At 40.8% G+C, this 27143-nt stretch overlaps 1 protein-coding gene across 2 annotated transcripts in view; it reads right to left on the bottom strand.

Annotated features, from left to right (window-relative positions):
- Positions 1–2843: 2843 nt before the first annotated feature.
- MTMR6 (myotubularin related protein 6) overlaps positions 2844–27143 on the bottom strand; it is a 38556-nt gene continuing 14256 nt past the window's right edge. The window contains exons 7-14 of one of the 2 annotated variants that reach the window (XM_090028705.1): positions 24727–24863; positions 20942–21047; positions 17864–17989; positions 16063–16112; positions 14373–14573; positions 11249–11383; positions 11037–11163; positions 2844–8957 (exon numbers count right to left, since the gene is read on the bottom strand). In XM_090028705.1, the coding sequence (XP_089884831.1) occupies positions 8709–8957; positions 11037–11163; positions 11249–11383; positions 14373–14573; positions 16063–16112; positions 17864–17989; positions 20942–21047; positions 24727–24863 (1131 nt within the window). In that variant the 3' untranslated portion in view covers positions 2844–8708. The remainder of the gene's footprint in view (positions 8958–11036; positions 11164–11248; positions 11384–14372; positions 14574–16062; positions 16113–17863; positions 17990–20941; positions 21048–24726; positions 24864–27143) is intronic. The other variant, XM_090028714.1, reaches the window with a different exon arrangement.

The following is a 27143-nucleotide window of genomic DNA, read 5'->3' as shown; positions in this document are numbered from 1 at the left end:
CTCTAGGCAGTGCAACATCACCCCCTGGAGCAGGAGCAGGAGCAGGAAGTGAAAGATGGTGATAAGGGAGGAGCTGAGAGACACTGGCTGCAGCAGCAACTGGAGAAATAAAAGGAGCAACCTGGCTGGGTTGAAGCCCAGGGGCCACACACTAGCCCTGCTGTAACATTGTAAAGGGATGAACAGCGTTTTTTTTTTTAAAGAGAGCTTCCCCCTCAGTCATTTAAGTGGAAATTGCTTTAGCCAACCTACTAACACCAATTTTCCCTTTGCCCTACAGAACGGGAGTGCACAAAATAGCAGATCTAGCCAGGGGCCACACTCCATTTCCCAGCAGCCCCTGACTGCGTGGCTAGGGCCAGTTTCCATGGAGATCCTAGCAGCAGCCATGCTGTGATAGCTCAAGGTGGGGGTTGCTGTGGAGACCAGCCCCAGCAGCACTGGCAGGGTGCACAGTAGGGCATGGAGCTGCTCCAGAGCCAAGCTGGGATCTTGAGATGGTGACAGCTTGGTCCAGAGCCAGGGTAGAGATCTGCAGCCTGCACAAATCTAACAGCATTTAAAAATGAGTCACCATAACATCATCCCCTGCAGAATGTGGGACCAACTTTCCCCAGTATTTTCCTCAGAACAACTACCATCATCCAATCTATCCACCTAAGAAGGGAAAATACCTGAAGAGTAACTTAAAAAGTTAAAAACGCCCATGAAGCTTCAACTAGCTACATACATCCCTTGAAGTCCCATCTACCTTACTAACATAGCAATGCCCATTAGCTGATTATAAGAGCTCTGTTCTGCAATACAGATTGACATGAACTGTATCATTAAAGCCTTGATTGTCCACTGCTACAGCAGGTGAGTTTCATTTTGCAATGCAGATAGGGGAACTATGATGTAAATTGGTCCCTCACCACAGCTGTAGATGGGGCTTCAGATGAGGGAATTCCCTAGCTCTCAAGCAAGTGCTTATAACTGCTATTGGCAGTCCGAGCTCTGCCAAATACACAGTTAACACAAGTGGAATCACACTTAAGATTACCTCAGCAAAATGCAGCATGAAATAGCAAAGATAATTTTCACTAACTGAGAACATGCATGTCTGGAGACCCTCAAAGCATTGTATGAATATTAAATGAACTAACAGTCAAACAATAAAAAGTAAATATTATGAGAAATGAGGCTTTGAGCTCTCAGAAGTGGCCTTTAAAAAGCAAGCTCATGATCACCTGATAGCTGAGAGAGAGAAAATATAAAGTGCTTTTGAAAGCTCAGCCCCAAGTGCCTTACACACCAGGGGTGGGCAATTATTTGAACTCAAGGGCTGCATAGGGAATTTGGATGACTTCTTGTGGGCTGGGTGAGCATCCCCATCAACGACTCATTGAAACTCCCTATCAGGCTTTGGGCTGGCAGGGAACAGTGTTTGGGAGCAGAACAGGTGAGCGAGGCTGATCCATTCCTTGCACACCTTGCTGTGTGGGGGGGGGGTTGGAGATGGTGGGCACAGGGGGAGGGGGAAAGAAAGGGACAAGCTGCATGGGTGCTAGGTCCCAGGAGCCTGCCAGAGGAGAGGGCAGGGTGGGAGGGGGAGGCAGGAGGCACATCTAGCTCACCCGGGCAGTGCAGTCCACGGCTACCCCGCCCCCTGCAGTGCTCCACATGGGGCAAAGCCCTGTTCTGGGCAGCTCACCCCATACTGCACTCCCCCTACCATAGGTGACATGTGGGGGGGCACATGCCCCCCCTCCCCGAAAGTGCTGGTGCCCCGACAGCGAGTGCTCCGGCTGGTAGGGGGACACAGACAGCACTTGTGCCCCACCCCTAATATTGGTTCTGCCAGCAGCACAGCAGCTGGCTGCTGGGGGGCTGCCCCCAGTCATGCCCCACTGGTGTCCCCCCTAGATTCAGGAGGCACTCATCACCCATGCCTCCCAGCAGCCACCAGCCCAGCCCTCACCAGTACACAGCTTCTGGAGGGGCTGCTCCTAGTGCAGCTGCAGCTGGCCAGATATGGCTCTGCTCCCCCCACCTGCTGTAAGAGCTGCTGTCTGAAGCTTCCCCCCTGCCCAAAGGAGGACCTGCTGCTGGAGGCAAAGGGAGGAGAGCAGCACCTGCCTGGCTGCGGCCACCCTGGGAACAGCTCTGCTAGAAGCTGCACTTGCTGGCCAGGGCCCAGGTTGGCAGGCTGTTCTGCTCCCCTCACCTCCGGGGTGGTTCATCCTCCACTCCTGCCCCTGCTGCATTGCTTTGGGCAGGCAGGGGGGAAGCTTCAGCCAGATGGCTCCTGCTGGAGATGAGGGGAGCAGAGGAGAGCAACACCAGAAACAGACCCATCAGAAGCTGCATGTGCTGGTTGGGGCCCAGGCTGGCAAGCAAGAGCGCAGCACAGGCTGGACTACCTTAGGGAGAGCAGATGGGGTCCAGCTCCAGGGGCAGCTGCAGGCCAGATCCAGTCAGTTGGCAAGCCAGATCCAGCCCAGTATTTTGCCCACCCCTGCCTTACCCAATCAGTGGGATGATCAGGAAGCAAGCACTGAAGACCACTTTTTTCTTAAAGACGTATTCAGGTCACTAGGTTACCGTGCCTCTGCTTAAAACAGGCTTGGCCAAGATACCAGCTCTGTTGCAAAGTGAGCTATCTCCATTTAAGTCTCCTGAACCTATAAGTTGTTGAATTCAACAATAAAATGGATAGGTGGACTGCAGAATGGCTTGTCCATTGCTGTCCTCTTCCATATCATCTTCTGATATGGCCTTCCCATAAAAACACTAATTTTGCTCCAGAGACTATTCAGTGCCGTTATTTGCAGGCTGGAAAGCAAATCAACTCAATGGTCAGATTTACAAGGTAAGATAAAACTTTTTTATTTCAATTTTCAAAACATATACAAGTAAAATACACATTACAAAACTCTACTTGCTAAAGGTTTCTTTCCCTGCCAGCAATATACATCAAAGCATGAATCCAGCCTAGAGGTAAGTTACTTTTACAGAACGTAAATATATAAAGCAATAAATATTTATGGATTAATAGAAACAGCCAAGCTATTTTCAAAGATAGACTATTATGCAAAGTTCTCACTTCTATTACCACTCTGAGTCTTCTTAAAATAGCCACATTTTTAATTGAAGTGTGATAAATATATTTAATAAAGAGAAAGTTTAGAGAGGCACTAGTTCCTGTACACCAAAGAAAAAGAAAAACCCTGAAAGGAAAGGTTGAAGTAATGTTTTTCAAGTTTACTAGTTCTGGGTAAGATCCCTGAGAACTTAACCCGTTTTCTTAGAGAAACTACCGACAAAGTGGTTGTCAGGACAAACCATTGAGATCAATCTGAAACAATGGAACAACCCACCCAATCAGGGTTGCTGCTCAAGCAATAAACATGCTGGGGGGGGCGGGCACCAGTGAAGGACACATACAGAATATTTACGAGGATCACCTGCCAACCTATTCAAAAGAAAAGCACTTGGCAAAGCTTTATGTGGAGATACAAAGCAGCAGCAACTACATGTATGTCAGCTTTGTGAAGTTACAAGAGACTTCTAGCAAGGGTCAAAACTGTAATCCCATCTCCTTATGCCTGTTGTATAAGTGACCTGAATAGTGGTAGGTTAAACAAGATTTCAGAAAGTCCTATGCCATTTCCAATGCTGCCACCACCAAAAAATATCAAGGTAAATTATTTCCTACTCAAAAGCTAGCATATGAAAAGATAACTCCCTACCAATGTGGTATGTGACATCCAAGAACAAACTTGTTTGATGGTTTGCTTCCAGACCCCACACATACCTTCTCAACTCACTTGGCAGTTCCTTCCCTTACCCACATTACATGTCATGATCCAGCATTGTCCTACTTTTAAAAGGGTGTGCGCACGAGATGTGTTGCAGACCTGACTAAGCCTTTTCTTAAGATTGATCCATGTAAAAGAAGTTGAAACCACTTTAAATTAGGGCAACATCACAACTTTTAAGGTAACACAATTTTATATGTAGACATTTAAAACAGGCCAAATGAAACGGTCATTAAACAACGCTACTGTGTCATTAGAAAAAGTTTTGAGTAACGGAGAGTCATAGCTGCATAACTGTAGTCTTAATACACTGGGATAGCTGCTGTGCCTCAAGGATACAGTTAGCAAGCACCACAACAAGTAATGCTTTCAGCAGCAATCTGCTTTACAAATGGTAGTAGAGCAGTCCTGTGGGTCCATGCTTTTCCTTTGGTGCAGATCTGAATACAGATATCCCTACAGGCCCAAAAACTTGACTAGAGCAGCCAACCCCTGCTGGAGCTCTAGTCAAGTTAAGAGTGAGCAACTATGCACTGTGCAAGTCAGAATAAAAAAAGTCACATGAGAAAACATACTGGTAGTTCTTTCAGCCCATGCTGCACTTGTTTGGGAAGATGGACTTCAGCTTGTATAGGGGCCAGCCCTATAACTTCCATAGCATTCATTAAAAAAAAGTTACATAACATTTCTTCGGTTGTTTATGACACTTTTCTCGAGAGGGCAGTGGATAAACACAGCTTTTCTGGCCCTGTTCCCTCTCGACAAGACAGCTGCAGGGGCCTTTGTAACAGCTCTGCATCTATTATGTGCTTTTAACAATGTATTAGTTTCAGAGTCATAAGTTATCTCAGAGCTTTGTGTATGTGCTACTGTGACAGTATGATAAAAAGGCATTCAAAAACAGCTGGTGCTGAAAGTGATACTTAAGCATGTCCATCAAGAACTTTCTATGGTGCATGTGTAGTGTAGTATCTGCATAGATAAGGGAACAGCATCTCTCCTACTCCAATTTTAGTTTTGTTGCTGAAATAAATATTGCTCTTCTATGTAAAATATGGTGACAGCAAGCTTGGTTAAAGGGATGCTTTTGTAGATTTCTCTGTAAATGGACAGGCTAGATTTCAGGCAGCTTTTATCCTAGATTTAGGTCACTAGTAATTGGACATGTGTGGAAAAATGCACAAGCTCAGCTCAGTGTTGCTTAATTAATTTTCTTAGTATGCTGATTTGGCAGTTGTCCGACAAAACAGAACAGTTGGGCATTCAGGATGGTATTAAAGAGGACATCCCTACAATAATTAACCCCCATCTATATACTTTTCTTGGGGGTAAAAATTACACTTTGTTCTTCAGTTCATGTGAAAATTTAAATAATTTTTCCATGCCAGAAAATGTTTGTTTTGTTTTTAAACAGGCAGATGGGTTGACAAAATAGCACTAGTTTGGTCACGGTCCATTTATTCTAGAATATCCAAAGCACAACTGAAACATACTTAGCTCACAAGAAACTCCAAATCCCTACTAAAAACTCACCAAATGTATCTTCAAAATTTGACACACACTAGATGCAGTAGCTCCATGAAGCAGGGCTTTCCACAGCACCTTTTCAATACCTGGAACATACCAAAGTCCAAAACCGACACAGAACCAAAGAGACTGAAAGGGGAGCAGTTCAAGTGCCCTATAACAACTCGAGGTACACCATCTACCTTTCATTACATTTCTTTCCTTTGACATAGCATTTCTATTGGCAACAAAAACAAACACCCATCCTCTTGAACATTATAAGCTAGTGAAATTATTTTTCCCCTTGCTCCTTCCAGTAAACTTATTCTCTAGCCCTCTACTAGAATTAAAGAATCAATTCTTTCTTAACCTTTCTGAAGGACACTTCATGGCCCCAGCAAGCTAAATGGTTGAGCCCCGGCAGTAGTGCCAAAATTTAGGTTGGACCTTATTTTACCATTTTCTGCTTACTTCTCTACAGGTGACTTCCTGATTTTGGCATAAACCTTAACAGCAAGAGAAAGATGGACAGCAGACTCTCTGCATGAATTTCTTTCATTGGTGACCTTGAGGGCCAAGTTGGCAGGCCTACAGAAGAACTGTTTGAGCCAAGCAAGATGACTTGTTCAAAGCAGCTTTGTAACATTCTCTTCCTCATTTAAGAAGAGCAGTTTGTTTTGAACAGAACAATAAAGCTACAGGGCAAATAGATTTTTGCCTGAGCAGGTAGTTTTTCCACAATCTTCTCATTCAACTTACAATGCCTATGCCCTAGGATCTAAAATAGTGTCTTGCTGACCCCTTTCATGCTCAACAAAGCCCCTTTGAGAGAAAAAAACTCAAGAAGAACCGATGAGTGATTTTTGCATCCCAAAGAAGAGAACAGGTTTACTCCTTGACAGACATCTGAGTATGCACGTATTTAAAGCTCTGAAGTAAAAATATACATGTGCCACAAAACTGGCAAACAGATTAATACAACCTTTAGCATCCATTAACAAACATGACAAGCAAAGTACATGTCACACCACAATAAGAGCCAGACAAGCATGTGATAACTCTAACCCCATTTGTTTTCAATGCTAAACCTATGTTGTGTGCATGTGTGATAGGTCAAGATCATTTGAAGAAAAAAAAATTACAGGACCAAGCTGCCAAAGCCAGTATGACAGAACAAGGCACAAAAAACCTTCCTTTGCCGCAGACCTGTAAGACACCATAGTGCAAATATATAAACTCCACTGCAGTGCTTGAAGTGGGGAAGGGAGAACATGCAGTATAGTTCTGTTAATATATTTTACTGAGCTATTATGAACATTTGAAAGGTATTTGGTTGAAGATTTTGACAAACCCTGCCTTATAAGTAGGGGTGTATGTACACGGGTATTTTTTCTTTAGTGAATGAAATGGACAACTGAGTAACACTCTGGCCAGGTGTGGGCAGACAGATATCCTCATACGGCTTTGCCAATGTGACCTGATCATAACTCGTACTGCCCTGGCTAATACAGCTCTGGATCTCATTTAGGGCAGAGACAGACCCTGCCAATTGTGAGCCATGCTGGCAATTTTATCAAAATAGATTTTAGGGATGATATGAGACTAAACTCTTTCACTGCAGCCAGAAGTGTAAAGCTAGTGGTATTAATCTACCACCACCCAAGGAATTTAATACCTTTTGTTGACTATAACTCTGTGTAAGCATTAAGTGCTCACACTTTACTATGACTTTTTTCAAAGCCAATTTTACTTCTTTGACTTGGGCAAAAAAGAAAAAAAAGAGAGTAGAGAAGTACTCTGACTTTGTTTGTACTCAGCCAAAAATCCCTTTCCTTTAGTGGAAGCTAGAAAAGACCCTAGTGACAGGTTTTCTTTAGCACCAGGTGAAATGCACAGTATAATCCTTCTCATCAAACTTTCCTGTTAAAGATCAGTTTCATCTCAGGTTTTGTACTGCATCCTCCAAATGAAAGTATTAACTGGCTTCCCAAGGGATATGGTTTCTGACAGGCTGTGTTCCACATAGTGACTTTTTTTTTTTAAATCAGCTGCTCTGTACACTTGGTTTGTTCATGTGCTCCTCACTTTGAAGCCAGAAACAGTTTTTGCCCCTCTCTTCAATTATCTAAAAAGTCTGTCTTTTTGCAGGTTTTGGACAAGAGGGCTGTGCTGTTTTGTGAAGCTAATTCAATTTAAAAGAGTACTCCGTATAGAATAAATACATCTCTCGTACAGGTTTCACCTGTACGAGACATGTATTTAATTTCTCACGAGAGGACAGAAGTCAGAATTCTGGGCAGATGAAAGGGGGAAAAAAGGCTGTTTGAAAGTCTATTAAAATTAGTAAATTCTGCTCCTCAAACTTCTCATTCCAATGTTTAAACACAGAGCATCATACATTGTTGCAAACTTCAGGACAGGTCTCCAAAAGGGAACTTGACCACCATTTAAATTAGCAGAATACCATACAAGAAGAAACTTCTCCAATTTTACCATTTACACATTGTACTGCTGCCAATGATACACACTTTGCCACAACAAGAAGAACTGTATGCAAGCTAGTCTCACTTATGCTATGTTAACCCTTTAAGTTTCCAGAGTAAGACTTAGTCTATTACAATTTATACAATAAAGGCATAGGAAAGTAAGGAATAATCATCAGTGGTTACTGATAGAAGATCTAACATTTTATAGCTTCATTTGCTGACTGCATGTAACTGTTTAGGCTTGTTACATTTCTTAAGTCTGAACTGGTTTTAAGGAAAGAACAATTCAAGCAAATACCAGTGTAAACAGATTCATGTTACAGGCTGCAATAGTCAAGGACTAGAAGGCTACTGATTTGACAAATTTAAGGCCAACTATTATCGTGAAATATACTTAAGTTTTTTCATGGCACTTTAAACATCAAAAGTTAGCAGTGTATATGACAAATTAAATAGGGTGGATACATATTTATATTGTATACTATAAATATACACACGCGCTCACGCACAGCTTCAGTGCCTAAAATAGCAAGTTTGTCAAGTTTCTTTGATCACCCAAGAGTAGCTTGTGAAACCATCTGTGTTTGGCTGCAAGGAACGTATCAAAGTATCATTACTGTTTTAGGTAATCTAGTGCAAACTGACTTGTTAAATCCAAACACATACCGCTGCTTAATTTTAAGTTACTATGAATAACCAAATGCCCCTTTAAAAAAGAATACAGCTAAATTCTATTCATGATTTCTCAGAGAACAGCAAACACTTAACAACCAGCATGCTGTTCTATTCTACAAAAACAAAGCTCACCATTATACAAATTTGTTTTTTGGTCATGCAGCAGCAGATCATCTTCACAATACTCTGCCTTGCATTTCAGTCTGTCAAGGAAAAAAAGGAGCACAGCTCCATGTTTCAGTTAGCAGGTCATCCTTGCTACTCCATACTCCAAGCTCACAACGGCAGGTTCAGCTTTTGAGAACTCCTCCATATATTCACTGTAGCGATTGTCTGCTGTGTTGCTGCCCTCTATAGTTCGAATGGCATCATTTCCAGGTAACAGAGGTTGGTCCTTCTTAAAGCACTGAGTTTTAAGTGTAGGATGCAGAGACTGTAATGGTTCCTTGGTGAGGACTGCATTTTGTTGCTTATTTCTCACTTTTATTTTCTGAAACAGCAATCGTTAACATTTTTTCTTAGTACTGCTGCATCATTTCATTGAACAACATATTTAAAGATTAAAAATTAAAAAGCAAGTGAATTAAATCAACACTTTAAACATAGCTTGTCCAAAATTATGTCCTAGCTGGCCAGTTTGCTCTTTTGAACAATATCTTAGTAAATTCTCAGTGTGGGGATCACAAATGGGAACTTTAAAATTGTTTCTCTCTTATGCTGGGTATTTAGAATAAAGAAGGAAGTGGAGTGGACTGGAAAGAAAAAGGGAAGACATTATTCAGTAGTACACACAGAGCTTCCTATATTCCCCCCACACTTTTGCCACAGAAAAACTGTCATGGCTTCTGGATGTAAAACAGAACCTATCTGGGAATATTTTGAAGAAATTCCTTCCCTGGGTAAAAAAGGAAAACATGTCAAGTGTAAGCAGTGCAAGAAGGAGATGCAGGGCCTAACTGCAAGAATGAAACATCATAATGAAAACTGCTTATCGGGAGAAAGTGATGTGGATGAAGATATGGATATGTCTGAAGAACAATGTGGATCAACTGGATAGTAAATTAAATAATTCACTTTGCAATGCATCATTCTTCAAGACTCTCTGCCTTTTATTCATAGTCGGTAGGGTCAGAAGGGACCTCAACAGATCAGAGTCAGACCCCCTGCCCTGGGCAGGAAAGAGTGCTGGGGTCCGATGAGCCCAGCCAGATGCCTATCCAGCCTTCTCTTAAAGACCCCCAAGGTAGGGGAGAGCACCACCTCCCTTGGAAGCACATTCCCAATTTTGGCCACCCTTACCATGAAGTTTTTCCTGATACCGAGCCTAAATCTGCTCTCTGTCAGTTTGTGACCATTGTTCCTTGTTACCCCAAGAGGTGTCCTGGTGAACAGAGCATCTCCAATCCCTTGCTGAGTCCCCCTAATGAATTTGTAGGTGGCCACAAATTCTTTGTTGAATTTCCTTTTTTGCATACAGCCCATCTCTCCAATTTATGTTCATCCTTTTGACTTCTATTCCTAGACTGCAAAGTATTTGCAATCCCTCTTAGTTCTACAGCATGCTTTCAGAGTAAGTATAATAAGTAGCAGGTCAAGATTTAGATTAAATTGTTTTCAAGGAAACTCATAAACAAAACAAAAATAAGAAAGTTCACAATCATACTTGGGGTAATAGTTAAAGGTTTCAGAAGACCATATGCAAGCTTTAAAGAAGAAGTTTTTATTTGATCTGGATCAAATATTTTGCAGGGATTAGCTTGATAGTATTCTTGTTTCAGAAGCCTCACTTTCCATAGGAGGAAAATAGTTCAGGTTCAGGTTTCTGAAAAATTTTGCAAAGTTTGCATTTAAAATTTTATAGCAATTAAGATGATGAAAACCTTATTTTTAGCTAAGCTTTTAAGAAACAAAAACATGTCCTGCTTCATGGGTTTGTACTAAAATAAGATGACAAACTTAAAGGACTGCACCCATACATCTTTCCATACACCCTCTATTCCCATGTTACTATTACTTTATAGACCTGCTGGAACAAGAGAGGAACCGGTAAAGGACAGGAGGCAGAGCATGATTTAATTATCTGCTTTTAATAGATCATCATACCTTAGGTCCCTGGTGAGTCTGACTGAAAGCTAGGAGAAAATAATGGTGCCCTTACAATTGTGACTCAAGTAATTAAAACATTTCTGGCCTCCTTAGAGGACAATACTGTGCAACCCTAGTCTAATTTAATTATGGGGGTCTAGCCAGAGAATAGCTGTCTGGGATACAATCAAACCAATACTGAACTGCTCTTGATAACTTGAAACTTTTCCTTCTAACTGTAAAATAATGGGGAAGGTTCAAGGATTTTTTTTTTTCCCCTAGAGGAGAACATTTAGATCAGGCTTACTCCTGAATATCACACAATATACCAATATAAAAACCAAACCTGGATGCATTATAAATATTAAAAATGCACAGGAGTAAGAGTACAGGGTTATACAGTAATGAAACTGGTATCATTATTACAATATTATGAATATAAGTGTTATTCAAATCACAGCAGAATAAGTTTCATAATACTCACAGCTTCTAGCTCTTTCATGTCTCTCTCCAACTGTTTATTTTGTTCATTCATGTCCATAATGAGATTATATACCGACTGCCTGGGATGCATAGTGCGATCAAACTGATGATACATATTTCTCCAAAACCTGCGTGCACAAAATCCGCTGGAGTTTTAAACAAGCCAGTCTTGACAGAAGCGAAACACAAGATATTGTACCTAACAAAACTTACTTAAAATTCAGGGACACTGTGTTTGGCTCCAAAAGGGTAAGCTTCCGAGAAAAATCTGGATTGTATAGAGGATTTAGATACTTCTTTTGTTCATCCAAGAGAAATGGCCACAAAGAATATGTCTTCTCTCTCAACCTTAAAACAAGCAGGAGTGTAAATTTTTACTACAGTCAGATTTGATTTTTAAGTGCTTGCTTTTGGTCTTAAAACTCAGCTCTCCTTCAAACCAATACATTCAAGTTGAGTGCGCTGCCTTTTACCTTTATAATTAAAAAAAACATGGTCATGAATTTTGCCTAAACCTATACCCATTTATCCTATCCACCCATCTTCCCTTTTACTCAGGTGTCCAGGCACCAAGTATTCTTGGGATAACGGAATTTCTGAAACTGTTCTTGTAGGTCTCAATTCTTCTTACCAGGAATTGCATAGTGTGCACATCAGGAAAAATGCAGATGTTTGCTTTCCCCAGGGAATGTCCAGGCCACATGCACTCTGGTGCACAGCAGGTTACCCCAAGTTGGGTAGAAGAGGCTGGGGCCAGCAATTCTGCTGGCCCCAGCAGCCTTACCTGGGGTCCTCCCAGGGCTGCAGCCACAGTAACCTTGGCCAGTAGCTGGAGTGCAACTCCAGCTGACCAGGATCTAGCTTTGGGTGGCATCCTCTGCCGCCACTTGCTGGAGTGAAAAAAAATGCAGCCAAAAAAACTGTGGTGGCGCATCTCCAGGAGTCAAAAAAAGCCCCCACATGCTGCAAGGTAGCAGCTCTGGGAACATCTGCATGTGCAGTGTATGACAGTGCACATAGATCTGTAGCACCACATATCACACATTCATACTCATCTGGATGCAGCAACTGATTTCATTAGTCATATTCTCAAACTGATTTTTTGGAGACAATGGGTGGTGTCTTTACAGCTGCAAGCACAAATGCATTTGTCAGCACCAAATTGTGTTTACAGGAAGGTTTTCCAATTGGAATCTAAGATATCTTCCCCACAAACCAAAGAGTGACTGACAAGAGGAACAAGAAGGTTAGGGAAAGTGTGGGTCCCTTACTGAATGGGGGAGGCAACCCAGTGACAGATGGAGGAGGAAAAGGCTGAAGTACTCAATGCCTTTTTTACCTCAGGGCTTCACAGGCAAGGTCAGCTCCCAGATTACTGCCCTAGGCAGCAGTCTGGGGAGGTAAGCAGCCCTCAGTGGTGAATGAATAGGGTAGGGACTATTTAGAAAAGTTGGATGTATAGAAGTCCATGGGGCCAGATGCAATACATCTGACGGTGCTGAGGGAATTGGTGCTGCAGGTGCAGAGCTGCTGGCCATTATCTTTGAAAGCTCATGGCAATCAGGGAGAGGTCCCAGATGATTCGAAAAGGGCAAAACACAGTGCCAGTCTTTAAGAAAGGGAAGGAGGAAGATCCAGGGAACTACAGACCAGTCAGCCTCACCTCATCCCCAGAAAAATCATGGATTAGGTCTTCAAAGAATCCATTTCTAAGCACTTGGAGGAGGAAAAACGTGATCAGGAACAGTCAGAATGAATTCACCAAGTACAAGTCATGCCTGACCAACCCGATTGCCTTCTATAATGAGATAACTGGCTCTGTGGATGCAGTGAAAGCAGTGGACATGATATACCTCAATTTTAGCAAGATTTCTGATAAAGTCTCCCACAGCATTCTTGCAAGCAAACTGAGCAAGTATGGGTTGGATGAATGGACTGTAAGGTGGACAGAAAGCTGGCTAGATTGTCAGGCTCAATGGGTAGTAATCAATGGCTCAATGTCTAGTTGGCAGGCAGTATCAAGTGGAGTGCCCCAGGGTTTGGTTGTGTTCAAAATCTTCATTTAACTATCTGGAAGATGGGATGGATTGCACCATAAGCAAGTTTGCAGGTGACACCACACTGGGGGGGTATGGTAGGTCTAGGATTCAGAGTGGAGAGTAGGAGTAGGATTCAGAATGACCTTGACAAATTGGAGGATTGGGCCAAAAGAAGTCTCATGAGGTTCAACAAGGGCAAGTGCAAAGTCCTGCACTTAGGATGGAAGAATCCTATGCACCAGTACAAGCTGGGGGCTGCCTGGCTAAAGCAGTGGCTCTGCAGAAAAGGACCTGGGGGTTACAGTGGATGAGTCAGCATTGTGCCCTTTTTGCTAAGAAGGCTAACAGCATATTGAGGGAAATGATTCTTTCCCTCTGTTCAGCACTGGTGAGGCCACATCTGGAGTACTGTGTCTAGTTTTGGACCTGCCCCCCACTACAGAAAGGATGTGGACAAGTGGGAGACAGTTCAGAAGAGGGCAACAGAAATGGTGAGGGGGGCAGGGTACATGACTTTATGGGGAGGGGCTGAGGTAACTGGGTTTATTTAGTCTGCAAAAGAGAAAACCAAAGGGGGATTTAATAGCAGCCTTTAACTATCTGAAGGGGGGTTCTAAAGAGGATGGAGTTAGACTGTTCTCAGTGGTGATAGATGACAGAACATGGGGCAATGGTATCAAGTTACAGCCAGGGAGGTTTAGGTTGGGTATTAGGAAAAACTCTCTTGCTAGGAGAGAGAGAACTGGAACGGGAGAGGTGGTAGAATCTCTATTCTTGGATGTTTTTAAGGCCCGGCTTGACAAAGCTTTGGGTAGAATGATCCAGTTGGGGATGGTCCTACTTTGAGCAGGGGTTGGACTAGATGACCTCCTGAGGTCCCTTCCAACCCTAATTTTCTATAATTCTATGACAACTTCAATTATTTGACAATAATATTAGGTGATGTTGAACAGGGAACAATTCTGAACCAGAAAGTAAACAATACAACTTACATTTTTTCAAAAATAAGTTAAAAATGAAGAAAAACACACAACAGTTTTGGGGAGACACAAGACATCTGGAAGGCCTTGAATGCTCCCCTCCCTTATGAAATATTGTTGTAACTTTTTCCTCAGAGTTAGAAAAAAGTTTTCAGCCTCTAAAACCCAAGAATACTTGCTGTTTCCCAGAGCAATTGAACCATTTTTTCGATATTACAGATCACGTCCAATTGCTTTTATTCAGAGTCCAAGATGAAGATTAAAGAAGTTCTTATTTAATGGAGCAAATGAAGAATGTTTACAATCAAGTCAGCTTACTTGAGTTCTTCTCGCTCTTTTTGGCAGTTTCCAAGGAAATTTCCAAACTGGCATGAATGAACGTGTTCATGAATTTGAAGAAGAAAAGCCTCATTGTATTCAAAGGCTTGTGGAAATTGCTCTGTCAGATTCCACACACATTCTAAAAACTGGGTGAACACTGGTGAGATTTCCTTCGGGTCCCCATCCAATTGACAACATCTACAATAGAGTTCCATAAAGAAAATCAGAGAACATAAAAGGGTAAATAAAATCCTCATAATTTGTCTAGACAGAAAATATGCATTAATTTCAATAAGATGCACCTACACTACAACTCCATCCAAGGTGAGTCAAGATCTGGAAGGACACTGTGGGGAGGGAGGCCCAAACAACAGAACAAGAATCCATTACAGCATACACCTGACATTTTTTCTTTCAACTTTAAAATTTACCTTGAACTACATATGATAAAATAAAACTAAATAAGATTTTGAATAAAAGTGTGCCTCATTGAGCTACATCTGTTGAAATCGGTCTCTCTTTTTATCTGGGGTTTTCAACGTCACAGAATATAACTACCATTTGCTACAGAACTGCAATTAAAAAAGAAACAGTACTAGCTCCTTTACATTTCCAATTTTAATACAATATGTTCAGAATAAGCTAGTAAACCTCAGTGAGATAATCATTTCAGTTCACTACAGTTGGACAACAATTGTTCCCAACAATACAAGAGAAAGCAAGAATTAGAAATTTACAAAACTGATGAGTTATAAATGTCTAATTTAATATGGAGCTCATCACCATGATCTGAGCATTAACTCATTTAACAGTTTATTAGTACATTCTAAAGAAAACAGAACAGACCATTTCTTTAGCCTAGAGCACATTTAGAGCTTCATATACTTGGAATGGCTAAAGAAGTAGTGTTATACATTTAGATTTGTAAACTCTACACATGTGCAACTGTATTTAAAGTGATCGCACTTGATGAGAATTCGGTGCTCAACAAAAGCACTGCTCTACTTTCCTTGTCATTTCACAAAGAGCAAGAGTAAGAATGTGCGCCATGTCTTTAAGAACATCAACTGCTTACTTATCTACTTCCTCTATTGTCATGTAGCTCTTGAAAGCCAGAGTTCAAAATTCCTATATAGAAACAATTATCCTATAGGTGTTCAAATAAGGAAGATAATGCAAGATGCATTGTCTATTGCAGAACTTGCTTCCTTGTTGTCAAGAGTTCCATCAATGCTACAGTTATGTTTAGGCATTAGACTTTCACACATTACCATATTTCTTGCATACAAGCAGCCTTGCTATATCTTTTTGAAAGGCAAAATGAAGAAGATGAGATCTTTCCTTATAGTAACTTTGTAGCAGCAGCTAGGGAGCCAAGCCTGCTCATCTTTCTGCTCCCTGTGGCTTGCTGTAGTTTCAACAATAAATGGCAAAACCTGCTCTTACTGTATTACTTGCATATAATGAGCACTCCGACTTCCAGCAGGTGTTTTCTGGTAAAAGGATGTGTTGTATGAGAGAAAATATGGTATTAGGTTAATAAAAATCCATATGAATGTAAATGTTAATATAAAACACTAAGCCTTTGTTAATAACATATTTATGGTTAACTTCACTGTACAAACGTATACAAATCACTAATTGAAAAACCTGCAAAATTTTGCTTTGGCCAATGAGAACAATCTACCTGTCAGAAAATTTGTGTCCAAAAGAGATCCAGTCCTTTTCTATTAAAACCTAGAGAGAAAAAAAAATAAAATTTGATGTAAAGAAATCATCCAACTTCTTTGCTTGTGCATTTATCTTGAACTATCCATTGACATGCACCTAATTTTCAGGTTCAATTTATATACTACACTAGAGTGCAGTAACACCATTTTGAGTCCCGATGGCTTCATGACAACTTTTGACTACTGAAAATGAATCACTCAAAAAGAGGAAGAAGTGTGCTTAATATACTTGCAACCAGTCTGAAAGCTATTTACATCTTTTTAAAAAGTATAAAATGTTTAGTTGACTCAACAGCTTAAGTCGCTTTGTTAAACCAAATTCACTGTAGAAGAGCTTAATGAAGTCATAAGCTGACTTCTGCAAATTAGGGAGCAGGTGAAAAAGTGCCAGATGAAGGGATTCTCATATGTACCTGTAATTTAAAATATTTATAGCAATACACACCAATATGCATCAATAGAGTATGACTTCTACATTTTGGGAACATAGATAGCACCATGTGCTACAAGAAGCATCAATGTAGGTGCTATGCAAGTCAGTTGGTGGTAACTAGAGAAAGTCATGGATGGCAAGAGGGGAGGCCTCCCCTTCCATGGGAGTATTTTAGTAGATTCTATAAATATGAGCTGTTATTAAGAAAAAGGATTGCCTTAGTATGGGGATAGGGCCAAATGCCCCAGAGGCTATGCTAATGCAAGCCACAGACACCTGGGCTACACTCTCAGGCCCTGCAGCAGGTAGTGTGAAGTGGGGGGGAGGGACAGTAAGGGAAGGGGGAGTTTCTGCCTACTGCCCACACTAGCAATGCCTCCCCCCTTCAACTCCCTTGCTGTACTGTACCACGGGGTCACCCAGTACCGTGGGCTGTACTACACCCCTGGGATGGGAGTAGGAAGAGAAAACTGAGGGGAGGGAGGGGGAACCTAGAGATCTTGGCTGAGACAGGAACAATTAAGTGGGACAGAGGTGTGAAAAGGAGGTGGCAGCAGCTTGGTGGGAGCTGCATAGTAACCTCTTACAGGCTGCATGCAGCCCCCAGGGTTCCACTGAGACAGCACTGCCTCATCAGATCATACTTGCATTGCAGCTTGCCCAACTGATCAGTACCAAATGCCATATGAAAGTTATTAAAAGCTGTAATTCTTATTCCATAGTGGACATGTCCATAACAGAATCATCTCCATAATTTCAAGCAGTTAATGGGTTTATATCTCCTTAACCTCTGAGAAAGTTTGATAGCTTTGACTCCTAAACTTTTGGTTTTAGTAGTATTTATGACAAGTTCTATGTACTACTCATTCTATTTAGTTTTAAATGTTGCCTTTCAAATTCACTGAATTCCATGAAATAAAGTGTGTAAACAGGATGCCAGATGACAATACAGCAGTACAGGTACAAGATTTTTCCCAGGGTATTTTGATGATTTTTGAATGCAGATTATGAAGTATATTAGTACACTGTGGATTACCAGAATTACTAATTTAGCTTACCTTCAGGTTCAGTACATGGCTACTTTGAATGCTGATGAACAAAAAGTTTATAATGCTTCTCCATATAACTTGATATAGCTTTCCAATGGGAGACATGCAGACCAACTGTTCCGATTTGAACTTGTTTATTTTACAAAAGCAAAATAAAAATCAACAGGCAGCAATTTATCTATCCTGTTATACTTCACATTTGGAAGCTCATATTCTCATACTCTAGACTTAAAAGGCAACTGAATTTAGCCATATGAAAAAAAAAAAAATGCTCACCATGAATCCTTTAATTGTCCTGTAATAGGAATCCAGTAAGAGAGCACCAAGGGAACAAACTTGGGAAGTCCTGTCCCAGCCATCAGAGCAGTGTACTAACACACTTGCATTTTCAACTACTATTGCCTGCAAAATGAAAACAAACCTTAGTAGCATATGTTCCATAATTTCTTAAGTAAATTTCAAAAGTTCAGTTTACTCCAAAACTTGCATGACAGTACATATTTAGTGACAGCACTTGAGGCTCACCTAGCAGTGTACAGTGTGAGATTTCTGGCTGCAAACCATGTTAAGCCGTGCCAATGTTGGAAATTTCCCTTTGCAAAGCTATCAAGCTCTGCATGATAAAGACAAGGTTTAGTTCCCTCTTTGCTCTTGAAACTAGGTGCTCATTTTCTACTATTTGTTCACAGCCAAATATCTGGTAGCACCTACTCTCAATAGGCTGCTAGGAAGAGGCTCAACTATACATCAAAATCCCACAAAACGAATATGGGGTACTGGGTATTTGTAAAAATTCTGTCCATTCTACGTCAAGAATTTAGGGGCATGAGAAAGATTCAAAACAGGAAGCCATGCTTCATTGATCTAAATATTTGCAAGTCACATTTTGAGAGATGTTAGCTTTTTAATTTCAAGCAATCCCAAACCTACTTTAAAACACTCTAGTGCTACTTCAGGTGGTAGAAATCTTTATGGCAAGAATTACTGCCTCAGTTTTCCAGCTATAACCCTAACAGAGATGATAATGTCATATTTTCAAGCAGCAACACACTCCCCCCCCCAACCCCCCCCAACAAATCTTCATGGTTCATGTATGTGCTGCTATGCTATGAGAAAAAAAAGTGTAGTACAGATTCAAGTATGAGAGAGTGTTTTCATGGACATTATAGCAGAAAGGGACCTTGCAAGATCATCAGGTCCAGCCCTCTGCCCAAGGGGCAAGAAGTCTGCTGGGTTCAAATAATCCCAGCAACACAAGCATTCAACTGGGTCTTAATGGTGTCCAGAGTAGGCGATTGTACCATTTCTGGGAGAAGTCTAGAATAGACTCTGGGGACTCTGACAGTAAAGAAGATTTTTTTTTACTATGTTCAGCCTAAAAAACGGTCTTCCCAGAGTTTATGATCATTAGACCTCATCTTCAAATGGGGTGCCCTGGTGAACAGATGTTCTCCTAGCTCCTGATGCACACCCCTTACATACTTGTAGGCTACCACCAATTCCCCCTGAGCCTTTACTTCTCCAGGCTGAAGAGTCCCATGCCTCTCAGCCTCCCCTCATAAGACTTGTTGTCTTGCCCTCTGATCCTGTGCATGGCTCTCCTCTGGACTCTCTCAAGCTTCTCCACATCCTTCCTAAAGTGCAGAGCCCAGAACTGGACACAGCACTCCAGCTGCAGCCTCACCAAGGCCAAGTACAGCAGGAGGATGACTTCCTGGGTCTTGCTCGAGATGCATCGATAGATGTCAGCCAAGGTTTTGTTTGCTCTGCTGGCTGCAGTATTGCATTGGTGGCTCATGTTCATCTTGTGCTCAATCATGACCCCCCCCAAGTCCCTTTTTTTAAGAGTTGCTAGTGAGTGTTTTGTCTATGGAGAATTTATCCATAGGTGGAGATATGCATGTAAAGATTCAGCAGAAAAACATTTAGAAAAGTGTATGATAAAAGACTAGTGTAAGATGATAGTTGCTAGGAATGGTCATTTAAGAAAAAATACCAGGCACACATGGGGATAGCTTTAAAGCATAAAACATACCTAATTCAAAAGTAAATACCCCCTTAAAAGTATATGACCTGCACATACTTTAATATTAAAGCCAGTAGGAGTTCATGAACTAAATATCCCAATTAACAAGGGCATTAAACTGCTACCCTACCCTTCCAAGGTCACAACCAAAACAGCTCCAATTCATATAGTTACACTAACAGTGATCCTCAACAAGGGAATCCTGGCATCCAGGATGCCACAGGGTACCATACAATATCAGCACTTTTATGTGTGCAAACACCTACACACGATTCATAGCTTAAACCCAGAGACTTCAAATAGAAATCCATAGTGTCACAAGCATTGTGCCCTGTTGTGGTTTGAGTTCTTTGCAAAAGAATTACACACTTTTCTTTTTTTGACTATGGAAAAAAAAGAGGAAACTAAGAGATGACATTTTCAGAGGGGTCTTGAATCTAAAAATGTTGAGAACCACTTCCCTACTGCATGCTATTCTGTGACTAGAATACTACATCATAGCATTTTGCCAGCCTGTGAATTAATTCATTTTTGTTATTATTTGAAGCATGTTTGCTGCAATTTTTATTTCTCTATTAATATAAAGTTAGCTACTTAACACCAATTACAAAATAGATGTTGCAGTAAAAACCTGCTTACCCTATCCCCTTTAGGCCCAAGCAGTTCTTTGGCAGTTGTTTATTAGACTGAACTGGGGAGGAGGGCAGTACTTGAAGTTAGCCGATTTGACTATCTAAAGGAAAGCTGCAATTGAACTCCAAAAGTTAGAACTGATTTCGTTAGCATCATGGCCATGTGAAGTACTCAAAGCTTTTAATAATTTCCTCCAACTCCCCTTCCCCCCACCCCTTATATATTTGATGGTTAGATCTCTTATAAAAATATAGCTAAGCTAACATCCTTTCACCACAGTGCAAAGGGGGCTGCTTCATATTCAAGTCAATTAAGACACAAAGCAGGCACATAGGTTATTTTTTCTGCCAAAAATGGACTTGCTGTAAAACTATACATCTAAGTTATACAGTTTTCTGTAAGCAGCATAGTTTAGATCAGTAGTGAACAGAACACACTTTTGCCCTTTTGTGGGGGGAGCTGTTGTGTGCACCAAACTTTTGCTCCATTACAGGCACAGACTAGTTTCCAATCATTTATTTAGTAGAAGTGTAGTGTAATGTCCATACCTAGCACAAATACAACAGAACACCCAACAGAGCAAGTACATAAATCAAATGGTATTATTTTTGCTGCAGGAACAAGTCAAGAACATGAAGTACATCTTCAACCTCCCCCACCCCGACATCCCAAAAAAGATGAGGTGTGCAAGTTACTTTGGCCAAGACAACAGCAGCATCCAATACAGCCTTGATATGTCGCAGCCAGCCAGAGTTCTCCAAGCCAGATAAAAAATCGTTGACAGACAAACCCCTTATACCACTGACTGAAAGACAAAACAAAAAGTCATTTAACTTCCTATCACTGTAAGGGGGGAGGGGGGGAAAACCATGACAATGCAAATATCAGGCCACCTTTCTCTAATTTTAGAAAGGTATTTAAAACGTTGTTTTTTCTTTTCAAGAAGTACTTAAATTCTCAACATTTCAGAAATACGTACAGAACAATAATAATACATTTCTCCATATAAAAGAGACTGCAGATAGACTGGGTTATAAAAAAGAGGAAGACACTACGTCTGCATTGCCAAAAGGGTACAAGGACAACATCTGAGTAAATAAAGTTGATCAGTCACAGTAAAAAGTGCTACTTGGCCTTAGAAAGCAGGACAGCACAAGGTAAATACTCCACAACCCTAACCCACCAAAATATTTAAAGGGAGTAAGTCATTACTAGACTATATTTAGAGTACTGAGCAAGCTATAAAACTTCCAGAATAAAATGGGTCATTTTTTAACAAAAGTAATCCAAAAGTAGTATTTATGTACGTGGAAGGGAAGGAGGGGGAAAACAGGGAAGAAATAAAGTTCTTTCTGTGCATGTCTCCAGAACACATGTACCATTCTTGTTTAATGTAAACTCCACCATCAATAATGTACAATAATGGAGGAAGGGAAATGAAGAGCATCCTCAGTCCTGCAGATGATATCAATCTGAGGACACATTTCCAGCACTATTGTTCATATTGGTTTTTTACTATAATGTAAAAATCACACCAAGGTATGGAGTAGACAGATCAGCTCTCCTAGAGCAATTGCATGCAGCATGTCATATTAGTGATATTACATGGCAGGGGAGATGGCAAGACCATTAGCTTTAAGCAAATAGTTGTCTAAAATAACTGTGGACAAATACTTACACAAGCATACTCTTACTTCACATTTACTAAGAGTAATTTACACCGGATTCAACTGAGTTAAATCAGCAGAGGGCTGTATTTTATGTAGCTGATTCTTGGGGTAATCTATCTTTACAGCCATGTTAACAATGCATCTGTATCTATCTCATGTAATCATCTTTTGGCAATGACTTCTGACCTGCAATTCAGTTTTTAGCATAGGGTTGTTGGCTGTAGCTGTGTTAGTCTAAGGCCATAAGCCTACTGTTTTTAATATAAACATTGATTGCTTGGCATTCAGATAAGTGTGGCTGGACCTAGAGCATGGAAAACAGAATAATTTAGATCAACTGTCCTTACTGGATAAATCTAGGCATCAAAAACCAACGCAATTATTCACTGGCTAATATAAGATCACATGCCCCTTGAGCTAAAAGTATATTTCTTATTTAAAGGAAGCAAAGATACAGCATACTCAGCACAAACATCTTGCAGCATAACTACAAATAAAAAAAAGAATCCCTTCACCCAACTAGAAGTAGACAATATTTCGAAACATGTTAGGAGACCTATACCAATAGTTTCTGTAGAACGTGATTTCATTATAAAACAAGCCCACAAACCTCCTCAACTCCCCAATATTAGCTTTTGTAGTTGGCAAGAAAACATTTCAAAAGGAAAATGACGTTGCACACTTGCAAAACATGCAGATCTTTGTTTGCGGCCTCTTTTCCAAGCAAAGCTATACAAGACAGAACACTGACTCCTCAAACATCCAGACAGCAACTTTTTCTTCAAGTTGTGGTTGATATGGTAATTTACAAGCAGCAATACCAAGCAGTTGTGTTGGGAGCTTTGAATCTAGGAAAACAGCAGTTGGAACATGGCTTTTTTTGCATGGGATACCAATCCCACGAGATCTAGTGAAAGAAATGCCTTTCATGTGAACAGATCCCCAATGGCCATTTTATGTATAGATAAGATTGAGACTCCTCTGAATCTATTACTTTATCTTGACCATAGAGTCAAATAGGGTAGCCTTGTAGAATATTTTCCTGCTATTAAATATCTCAAACAGATACAGAACATGAATTTCCTTTGTCTGACATCAGTCAGGCTGTGAAAGAAGGATTTTAGGTGTGAGTACTTGTAGCCAGAAGTAATGTCTTCACCCGGCAGACCGACAGATTTCAGTATGCTGGAGAACCTGAATTATCTTGGCTCCATTAACATTAAGTAAATAATCATGGAAGAGTTTGGTCTTATTCTGGAAAAGATCCTTGGAATCAAGTGAATTTAGGGTAGCCGGGGGATGGGGAGGTGGCAGCAGCCGAAGGTGAGGGCTGCATAAAGTATTTCTGCCAAAAGAAAAATCCCATTTCAAGAAGTTTCAAAGGATCAATGCTGATGTCTCACTTGTGACTGGAATGCTGCTCACTAAAGCTGCTTAGCACAGAGACAAGTTAGGGAACAGCACATCCGAGTCTATCCCAATGGCCTTGTAACCTAATGGGAAAGGTCCTGCCTCTAACATCCTGGTTTTAAAAGACATGGTTATTATTCTGTCATATTTCCATACATCAACTTTACCAAAACCTACCAAAATGTTTACAAGGTTGTGTAATTTTTCTTTGAACTTCACACGGTACAGGAGAAGCCAGTTTCTCTCCTTCACAGTTTCTAGAGGTAGGCTGCCTCTGATTCTGGCCTATGAGCATTTTTTCCCCCAGAAACTTTCTTGTCATATCTCGGATGACACCTTGCTGATGGGAGCAGACTCACTGGGTTTAAGACTGGTCACACTGATTCATCCAATAAGTCACATGTGTATCATTCGTCTTTTCCGAGGTGGTGAATCCAGATCCAGGCTGGAGCACTGTCCTGGAATCTGAACTGCCTCAGAAGGTTAGAGTTAAAAAGAACAGAGACCCTTAATGGCAGTGTGCACCTTTACAGGAATTTCCAATGACTGCAGTTACAAAATTCTTATTGTGACCTAACAAGCAATGCAAACCCCCTTTCAGCACCTGGAGAAGAATTGGATAGTACACTTAGTGGGGATATAAGCTTCTTAATATACATTTATAAATCCCTAATGACATCTGAAAAACTCTAGAACTCTTGGTTCAGAGATGATACCTTTTATTAGACCAACTGAGAAATCACAAAAAACTTACCTTTTTTGGCAAGCTTTTGGGCACACATGCCCTTCTTCAGGCTCAGGGAAAATTAAAGTTAGTCAAAAGTCCCCATGGGTAGAAGACAAACCTCATTTTTTCACACAGGAAGCTGAAGGTGGAAGTCTGTTCCTTTGGGTCTGAAAGCTTGCAGAAAAAAAGTACGTTTTTTGTGATTTCTCAGTTGGTCTAATAAAAGGTATCATCTCTGAACCAAGAGTTCTAGAGTTTTTCAGATGTCATTAGGGATTTATAAAATGTATATTAAGAAGCTTATATCCCCACTAAGTGTACTATCCAATTCTTCTCCAGGTGCTGAAAGGGGGTTTGTATTGCTTGTTAGGTCACAATAAGAATTTTGTAACTGCAGTCACTGGAAATTCCTGTAAAGGTACACACTGCCATTAAGGATCTCTGTTCTTTTTAAAAATTCACAGTAAATCAGTTCCCAGCCCCTCAAATGACATAACACACCAACTACTAAATTCAATGCAGTAAGGAAAAGTACGATTTGTATTCCTTGCATAAACTAACATTAAAAATTCAATGACCATAAAAAGATCACCTATCCAATTTTTAACCAACCTCTCATTCCCCACCTCCCCACCCAAAGAACAAGAAAACTCTATACAGGCAGAACAAAAACTTGCCTTCTAGAAGTTTCTGCAGGCTGGATCTCATTACATGAATATTTTCAATGCCGACAAACTGAAATCTAATGTTAGAGTAGTTGTCCTCATTTTCATAGCCTTTACCTGCTGCTCTGTTCGCCATTGCATTAAGCTACAGGGGTGGGGAAAAAAGGCATTTTTTTTAAATCTAAAATTTAAAGTATGATATAACCAGGCAACTTCAAATGGGACACTGGGTTAAAACACAAAACAGTAAACATACATGTCTTATACCAGTGAGGGCCAACCTTCCCGTCAGAGGCCCCTTTCTGAAGCAAATTAACCTTCTACCCTTCCCTCATCAAGTGCCTCTGTGATCCCTTTCCCTTGCCCACTCTGCTGTTCTGCTCCCTGCTCTGTGCTTCCTGGCTGATATGATGATTTGCTTTCTGCCTGCTCCCCAACCTACCATGTGCCCCACTCAGAGGCTGCCCCTGCCACAAACTGGCCACTTCTGACATATCCATAAGCATACCAATAGGTATCAGGTTTGCAGCTACATTTAAGGAGGTTTCTTTGATATGATAATGATGAATGGCTAGGAAGACTGCGTGTTGAATACAAAGAGTGAAGAGGCAGACCAGATGCAGAGCTGATAATTCTGAACAGGCTATATAGCATCTCAATTCCATTTTCTCCCAGACATACAAGATCGTAACTGCTCATTTTAAATAGTTTTGTGAAATCATGGACAAGGTAATTAGCTGAAAAGAAAAAGTTCAACTTTTTTCAGATATGCTGCAAGTCCAAAAGGATGAAGGAAGAAGCACTATACCTTTGAATATATTGGGTGCAACTACACTTTCAGTTTACTATGGAGTAGACTAATTGGCTCTGCAACAAAGTGTCCCCATCTACATGTGTGCCAGTATTAGTGTGCAGTTAGTTAAAATTTGCATTGGGGACAGTACTATCTTATGGCAGAGCAATTTAATGTGCTAAAACACATGCATGGATGCCAACCACAGGCATGAGTTGCACCCGGTCAGTCCAGCCTGTTGGGGGCCTCATCCATCCCAGCTCAAACTGAGGCTGTCCCAGGTGCATGGGTAGATGTTGCACCCAGGAGCAGTTCCCTCCATCTCAAACGGCTCTGGAGATTAATTGCATCATATTAATTGCCATGCAGATGTACCCACTGATGGCTATAAAATTATGTACTACCAAAAAACCTAGGCCAGCTCAGTTTGAATCAATAAATTAGACATTTTTGTGAGGGCTCTCTTGTGCTCCAGATATTACATTTTCTTTTTAAAGAAATTAATTTTCTAATCTTTGTGGTCACAAAGAAATTTGAAACAAACTTCTGAATGGAACCAACACGGGTACACAACTCAAGCTGTGAAACAAGTTCCAATAAGTATGTACTGCCACTCAACCTAATACAGGGGTGGGTGGGCAATTATCTGGGGTACAGGGCTGCTTACTGAGTTTTGGTAAGCCATCGAGGGCTGCATGACAGGTAGAACAAGACAGATAAATATTAATTTTTTAAATTTTTTAGGGGCCCCGGGGGCTGGATAGAATGGCCTGGCAGGCCACATCCAGCCCCTGCATTTTGCCCACCTCTGTCCTAATGGGATGACAATAATGAATCCTAATAACTGGGCAAACATCAACACAGTATTTTATACTGCTGATGAACTATAAAAGGGAGACAGGGAGGGGATATGAAGATTTATGTGGCACTTTATTTTGGTTTCAAACAAGTGACCCTTGATTGTGAACAATTACACACCTACCACCTACTCTGCCTCAATCTGACTTTTGACTACAGAAAAGTAAAGGAGACTAAAAACTGCTTACATGATATCTGAACAAAATAGTTTAATACTGGTGTATTAGAAAGGCTATGAATGCTAACATGATGATGTACACATTCTTTTCTAATCTCTCCAGACTTTAAGACGTGCTTATTTTAATTCAGCTGGCAAACTTCTCATCCTTTTGCATTCTATGCTAATAGAGTGGCCTAAAGTTCAAAAGTGTTGGGCAACCCACAGTTCCCATTAACTTCAAAGAAAGATACCTAGCACCTTTAAAAATAAAAGCCACTTATTGCTTAACTTTGGCAGTTCAATTTAGCTATCTTTTTCAAAACTCTTGGCTAGAAATCCCAAGTGAAGTACATTTCACTTAGTTTCGCTATCTGTCTGAACAAGAAGAGGTGGTTTCTTTTCTGCCTTCAAAGAAAGATGTTTGTTTTTAATTTGTATAGTGGTGCTATGCTCTGAATAATGGGCATTTATACACATACCTTTGTGCACCGGAAATCCAGCACATTGGAGCAGATTAGACTAATTAAGCCTGCAGAGTACACTAGCCGACACCTGGCACTGCAACGCATGCATTTGTAGAAATGGCAAAATGCGTGTGGGCACTGAGAAAATGG

Source organism: Crocodylus siamensis, chromosome 1 (genome assembly GCF_052110815.1).
Source record: "Crocodylus siamensis isolate JL-2025a chromosome 1, ASM5211081v1, whole genome shotgun sequence".
Classification (NCBI taxonomy): domain Eukaryota; kingdom Metazoa; phylum Chordata; order Crocodylia; family Crocodylidae; genus Crocodylus; species Crocodylus siamensis.
Note: the sequence above shows the minus strand (reverse complement) of the source record. Positions and strands in the feature narration are given on the sequence as shown.